The sequence below is a fragment of the Tupaia chinensis genome, unplaced genomic scaffold (genome assembly GCF_000334495.1).
Source record: "Tupaia chinensis unplaced genomic scaffold, TupChi_1.0 Scaffold000355_1, whole genome shotgun sequence".
Classification (NCBI taxonomy): domain Eukaryota; kingdom Metazoa; phylum Chordata; class Mammalia; order Scandentia; family Tupaiidae; genus Tupaia; species Tupaia belangeri.
Genome location: NW_006159850.1, coordinates 2,994,602 through 3,001,473, shown reverse-complemented (window position 1 = coordinate 3,001,473; position 6,872 = coordinate 2,994,602). Strand labels below are relative to the sequence as shown.

The 6,872-nt window shown below is 56.5% G+C and overlaps 1 protein-coding gene across 1 annotated transcript in view; it reads right to left on the bottom strand.

The window, feature by feature from the left end:
* Positions 1 to 6,872, bottom strand: part of EMC8 (ER membrane protein complex subunit 8) — a 14,704-nt gene that overhangs the window by 2,149 nt on the left and 5,683 nt on the right. The window contains exon 2 of the mRNA XM_006152556.3: positions 4,983 to 5,059. Within this exon, the coding sequence (XP_006152618.1) occupies positions 4,983 to 5,059 (77 nt within the window). The remainder of the gene's footprint in view (positions 1 to 4,982; positions 5,060 to 6,872) is intronic.

The following is a 6,872-nucleotide window of genomic DNA, read 5'->3' as shown; positions in this document are numbered from 1 at the left end:
CCGGCCAGCCGGGGGCCAGGCAGGCCGTGCCGTGAGCGCCGGACACAGCCCCACCTCGCCTCGTAGTAGGAGTGGGGCACCGGCCAGCCCTGTGCCAAGCACCAAGCACAGCTGCCCTCCCCTGCACATCAGCCACATGATCGGCTCCTACCCCCGTCATGGAGCTCCTGGTCGCTGCACACCCAGCCACTGTTTAAAGAAGTTTTCAAGTAGTCCGGAATCGCTCCCTGTCTTCTCCATGCACCAGAGCCATCAGCCACTGGCACTGGCCCTGCAGCAACCCCAACCTTGATAAATGACACTTCCCACCTTAAGTCAATAGAGCTAATTACAGAGGCGCCCAGGCCTCTCCTGCTGCCTCAGGACGGGGCCTCCTCCTGGGGACCTTATTTATGTTCTCTCCCCACGGGCCCCCGCTCTGCCTGCTCATCTGTGTGCTTGTTTCATGGGGGAGACGGGGCCTTTACCCGGCTCCCTCTAGCCACGGCCCGACTCTCCTCCCCTCTTGGAAACCTCGGTAAGCAGGTCCCACTCCACGTCCTCGCCATGGCTCACAGTGCAACCTGCTGCCTGCTCGCTGCCTGCACGGCTCGTTCGACCCAGGAGCCTACGCAGCGCTGCCTCAGGGCCCTACGTCACCACCCTTCCCAGGCCACTGGCTGAAACCTGAATTCGGAGGCCGGCCCAGCCTGTGGCTTGTTCCTCAGACCCGAGGCGCCCCCTCTGCTGTCATCCCCAAAGCTGGCAGCAATTCTCCGTCTGCACCTCCATACTCTGCCGGCTGGGCGTTCTGCTCAGGCTGTCTCCCAGCGTGGGCTCCTAACTCTCTCTGCTTCCTAAGTGGCTTGCAGTTTTTGGGCTCCCCTTACCTGGTGATCCTGGAAACTCCCTTCAGGTCACTTTTCTAAAACGGAACTTCAGTTGTGCCCCTGCTGCTCACAACGCTATACCCACTGCCACTGCCGCTGCCCCGGGGTGAAGGCGCCAGCTTAGCCTGGGGTCCCAGGCCTTTCTTACCAAGGGGGCCACACCCTAACGTCAGTCTGCCTGCCTGTGTCACCTCCCTCCCAGGCCCTCCCCGCTTCTCACACTGGTCCCCGTTCGGTCGCCGAGGCCAATCTCCTTGGAATTCATCTTTGCATGTCCGCGGAGCTGTCAAACTGCCCCGACCAAAGCCCCTTTCTCCCTTCGCTAAAACAGTGTCTTCCTAAATGCTGAACACCGACTCCTTGACACGTGGTGTTTTTTGTGCATTGTCTTTCCCTGCACCGCTAGAGCTGCAGCTTCTCGAGACGGGGACTGGCCATACACACTAACAGCCATGGAGGGTGGCAGTGATGGCGTGTTTATTTAATGAAGTGCCACTCAGGTGATTCCCCCGTGTGACTGAGCTGAAAAGCAGGTTCGGTGTTACGAAACAAACGTCAGGACTCTGCTCTCATTTCAAAGCAGAGAATTCAAAGTAACACACTCATTATAAAGCTGCAGTATTGTGTTAACAAACACAGAAACTTAAAAAGCGTTTGACGAGTGCGAGAGATCCCTGGTCCTTAGGTCACCACTGAGACACATGCTGCGTGGCACTGTTAATCAGGCGGCATTTCTATGGGAAAGCCAGGATGTGTTCTTCTATGCAAGAATGTCATCATTTTCCTTTTTCTTTCTTTTTTATTTTTTGGAGAGGTTTTTGCTATAGGGTGCGTATGTATGCTTGCCAGACAGAGAAAGAGACAGAAAGCGAGAAACCACCCCCAGGGGGATGGTCACACTGCAATCCCTTCTCTTCCGTTCTCCTCTCGGGATCTTAGGCATGCACGCACACATGCCTGGCGTGAGTTTAAGTCACTGGGTCTGAGCGCGAACCATAGTCGACTACATGGGAGTCCACTTTCTTACCAAGGGGGCCACACCCTAACGTCAGTCTGCCTGCCTGTGTCACCTCCCTCCCAGGCCCTCCCCGCTTCTCACACTGGTCCCCGTTCGGTCGCCGAGGCCAATCTCCTTGGAATTCATCTTTGCATGTCCGCGGAGCTGTCAAACTGCCCCGACCAAAGCCCCTTTCTCCCTTCGCTAAAACAGTGTCTTCCTAAATGCTGAACACCGACTCCTTGACACGTGGTGTTTTTTGTGCATTGTCTTTCCCTGCACCGCTAGAGCTGCAGCTTCTCGAGACGGGGACTGGCCATACACACTAACAGCCATGGAGGGTGGCAGTGATGGCGTGTTTATTTAATGAAGTGCCACTCAGGTGATTCCCCCGTGTGACTGAGCTGAAAAGCAGGTTCGGTGTTACGAAACAAACGTCAGGACTCTGCTCTCATTTCAAAGCAGAGAATTCAAAGTAACACACTCATTATAAAGCTGCAGTATTGTGTTAACAAACACAGAAACTTAAAAAGCGTTTGACGAGTGCGAGAGATCCCTGGTCCTTAGGTCACCACTGAGACACATGCTGCGTGGCACTGTTAATCAGGCGGCATTTCTATGGGAAAGCCAGGATGTGTTCTTCTATGCAAGAATGTCATCATTTTCCTTTTTCTTTCTTTTTTATTTTTTGGAGAGGTTTTTGCTATAGGGTGCGTATGTATGCTTGCCAGACAGAGAAAGAGACAGAAAGCGAGAAACCACCCCCAGGGGGATGGTCACACTGCAATCCCTTCTCTTCCGTTCTCCTCTCGGGATCTTAGGCATGCACGCACACATGCCTGGCGTGAGTTTAAGTCACTGGGTCTGAGCGCGAACCATAGTCGACTACATGGGAGTCCAGCGACATAGCTATTATGTTAACTGCTGGTCCGGAGAATGTCACTGCTTTTCTGCTCTGACAGAGAGCACTTGCAGCTGGGCCTGGCTGCAGAGAGGGAAGGCCCCCGAGAAAGGCCAACAGCTTTCAGGAGACATGTCGGCACGGTCCTGGCGCTCGGCTCTGCAGCACTATGGCCTGTGGGAGTCACCCTCTGGCTGGAGCTTCTTCAGATGTGAGGAGGACACGGGAAGACTCCGACACCCAAGGCCAGCACAGGGTTAGGGAGTCACCAAGGCTCACTCCTCACGTGACACCTGCACACTGTGGGGGGTCAGAACTCAAGGAGGGCTGTGACCCAGGGTAAGAGGGACCCAAGGCAACATCTCAGTCCTCTCTGCAGAGCGGACGCATGGCTGCCGAGGGTATGAGACTGACCTCAGCGGGAAGTGTAGAGCCACCTGGGTAGAGCGGCTGAAGAAGCCCGCACTTGGTGAGGGACAGGGAATTCTAGAGCGAGGTGTGACTACGTGAATCGGGTGTGAGCGTAGTCCCACAGCCTGGAAGTTAGGGGCAAGACCTCACATGACTGACGGTAGTCTGAACCCTGGTCTTGCTGGCCTGAGAAACTTGCCAGGTACTGCGTGTGTGTGCGCGCACGCGCGCCAATTCCCAAGGGAGGCTCCTGTTGCTCAGTGCACGAAGCCCAGAGCGCTCTCTGCACTGCGGAGCCCTTGGGAGTCCACTGCTCACCAGGATGCTGCGTGGGCCACCCCTGCTCCTGCCTGTCTCCCACTCAAGCCTCTGTCCTGCCAAACCTCAACCAGGACCACTCTGGCCCCTGACTCCACACCGGCCCACTCTCAAGGGCCTGGTTCAAGGCATAGCACCCTCTGTTCCCTGCTCCTCCTGCTGCAGCACCTGGCACGGCCTCCCACCCGGCGCCATCTCACCCCACTGCGTGCCCACACTTCCCTCACGTTCGGCTCCATCACAGTCCGGGGAGGCTGCTGTGCTTTGCTCAGTGCAGGGCGTGGCCCGGGCAGCAGCCCACACCTGCTCGGTCTCTCGTGGGACAGAGCTGCACAGCAGGCCCTCACGTGGGGGAGGACACTGGGCCGAGCCGCTAACAGGACACAATGACATGCGCAGATAAGTGAAGCCGAGGGGGCCCAGAAGGACGAGGCGAGCAGATGCGCTGGAGGAGGAGGAACAAGTGCCATGTGGGCTCAGGGGACAGAGTTGGCGGGCGATGCAGAAGAGCCAGTGTGCACAGGGCCCCGCGAAGACTCATGCCTAGCCAGCATCTCGCTAACTGGCAGCCTTTCGAGGGTCCTGGGAAAGGTGACCAGGGTCAGCATAGGCGTCTCCTGCGTCCGTGCTGCACTGCTCTGAAGGCCCTGGGCCCCGGTACATGCCCGCCACACACGCAGGGTGGAGGGAACACTTTCCTGCCATCCATCTGGCTTCTCCCTGGCCTCAGCCAAAGGAAATCCTCGAGGAGCGGACAGCAGAGAGTGGGAGAGGGACGAGAGCCACATCTGGCTGGTGGCTGGGTGCGTCCCGCGGCCCAGGCCTCCTGGTACAGTCATCTCTACCAGACTCTTCCTTCCAGCCCTTCAGGCCACGGGCTGGCACGGCCTCCTGCCAGCTTTCTTCCTCTGCCACTGTCCTCCCCAGCCGGAGCGTGTCCTACTTCCCTGCTGAGACATGGCCGTGGTCTCCGCGCTGCTGGTTGGGGAGGGCCCAGGAGAGGACAGGGTCGGGTAATTGGCACCAGGCCGGTATGAAGGCAGGGCAGATTCTGTGCTTCCATCACGGCACAAACTCCAAACCTAAAGGCCATGTACCCCCAGAAGAGAAGGGGGTCCTCCAGAAGCTCTGCATCACCATTTGGGAATGCAAAGCCAGGCAGAGCCGGGTAGGGGCAGAACTGAGGCCCGACTGCTGCTTCTACTGAATGCAGAGGGCTTCCCTCACTCAAAAGAAGATTCAAGTCAGAACCTCCTTGTTACTCTGGGTGTTTAGAATGTCTGCCGTGTGGAACGACCCACAGCACAGCTGTCCCGTGGGACAGCACAGTCCCTGAAATGCGATAAACAAGCCCGGGGGAGTGGGGTGGGGTACCAGGCTGCTTCCAGATCTCGCCTGTGGCGCCTACGCAGGGTCAAAGCGCATGGAGACTGGCTGGCTGTCCCGTGGCCACTCTGCGAGCCACACGGGTTCTGCAATGACATACCTGGCGTCCTTTACCCGCTCATTAGCTTGGTAATAACCAGCAACCACATAGCTGTTATCTTTGCACCATGAGTCAATCTGGAAGAGGAACAAAAATTGGGAAGAAAAGATGAATGATTTCCAGCTAAATGTCAAGTCTCAATAACCACAGGGCACCCCCAGCTCCCACACGCTCGTACGACCCTTGCAATCCTCTGCCAGGACACGGGCTGTGAATGCGGGTGTCAGGGGAACAAAGCACGCCGAGGGCAGAAGCGCCGGCCCTCTGAGACTGGACTCGTCACCGGCGGAGAGTGGTTATGCAGAGGAGCCCCCGTGGGACTGGCAGTAGGTGGGCAGAGCATTTAAACAATCCTTCAGGAAGTGAGAAACCAAGGCCCCGAGCTGGTGCAGCCAGGTGGAGGCAGAGCCAGGACGGGACTCCCGTCTCTCCATGCTGAGCGAGCACCGCGGGCCACTCCCTGCAACGCCTTCCAGCCGGCACACAGGCAGGGCTGTACCTGCACGTGGACTCAATTCCCTGTGGCAGACCGTAGTTTTTTTTGTTGTTTTATAATACTGCTCTCCTCTCATCAGATTTCCCTTCCTGCAAGTCTAATGCCATCACTAAAAACAACAAAAGGTCATCCTGTTTTGCCATAATGGAATTTTAATACACTGCAATAAATTCTATTCTCAGTCTGCATAGGGAACAGACATTGATCCCTTGGCTGATTTTCTGCAGTGAGTTTACTGGTTAAAAATGTATGTTCGAGAGTGTACGCGTGTTTGTAAAACACAACCCTCTCTCGCCTTTTCCCTGAACTCTGGTTCTGGCTGCCGGCAGTCTTCACAAACAGAAGCAGACATTACAAGACAGCTACAGCCCAAGGGTCCCTGGCCACACAAGGATTAGAGCCATTTCTGGCCTCCTCGGTGCTCACAGAATGCCTTACTGGGTCAAAGCAGGGCTCACTGAACTGAATGTTCTGGTCACCCACCCAAAGATTAGCGTTATGTACCCAAAATATTTATAACGGCGCCATCACCGCGACTGCTCCAGCGCCTCCGAAGCCACTTCTATTTTGTTTCCATCATCTCTTTAGGAAACAGCACTAGAAACTTTCTATCCCTTGCCTCTCCCTAACTCATCTCAAGGCGCCTTAGAGGACCTGGCCCTAGGCGGTCCCATTCCCTGACTGTGCGAGGTGCCCCCCTTATGTCCTCAGTCTTAGTTGCTTTTCTTTCTTTTTTTTTTTATAAAGAGGTTTTTGCCTTAGGGCGTGAGCATTGGGGGGGAGGAGATGGACAGAGACAAAGAGAGGAAGAGTGAGAAATCACGCCTGGGGATGGCCACAGCGCAGTCCCCCTCCTCCGGCCTCCTCCAGGGATCGCGGACACATCGCACACGTGCCTGTTGTGATTTTCAAGCCACCAGATCCGGGCCTCGGACAATGGGCAGTCACGTGGGAGCCCAGTGACGTGACTGCTACACTGTTGTACTTTCTCCCTGTCTTTGCGACAAGTCACCCGAGCTGCTGGACTCAGACGCAGGCTTTGGCGACCTCCCGGGTCAGAAATTCAGGGGGTAAGGTAGGCAGCCCGGCGCCTGGAGGCTCTGGAGGCGTCCTTCCTTTCCAGCCTCCAGAGGCCACCCCACCCGAGGCTGTGTGCTTCCTCTCACCTCTCCGCCCTCTGCGTCCACCATCATCTCCCCTGGCTAGGACCCTCCTGGCTCCTGTACCCGTGCTATATGGCCCACCCAGATAACCGGGGATAATCCCACTCCAAAGTCCTCAATTACACCTGCAAAGTCCCCTTGGCCATGCAAGGCTTCGGGATCAGGACGTGGCCCTCCTTTGAGGGGATGTTATTTGGCTGAATACACAAGTCACACACTGACTTCCGAACG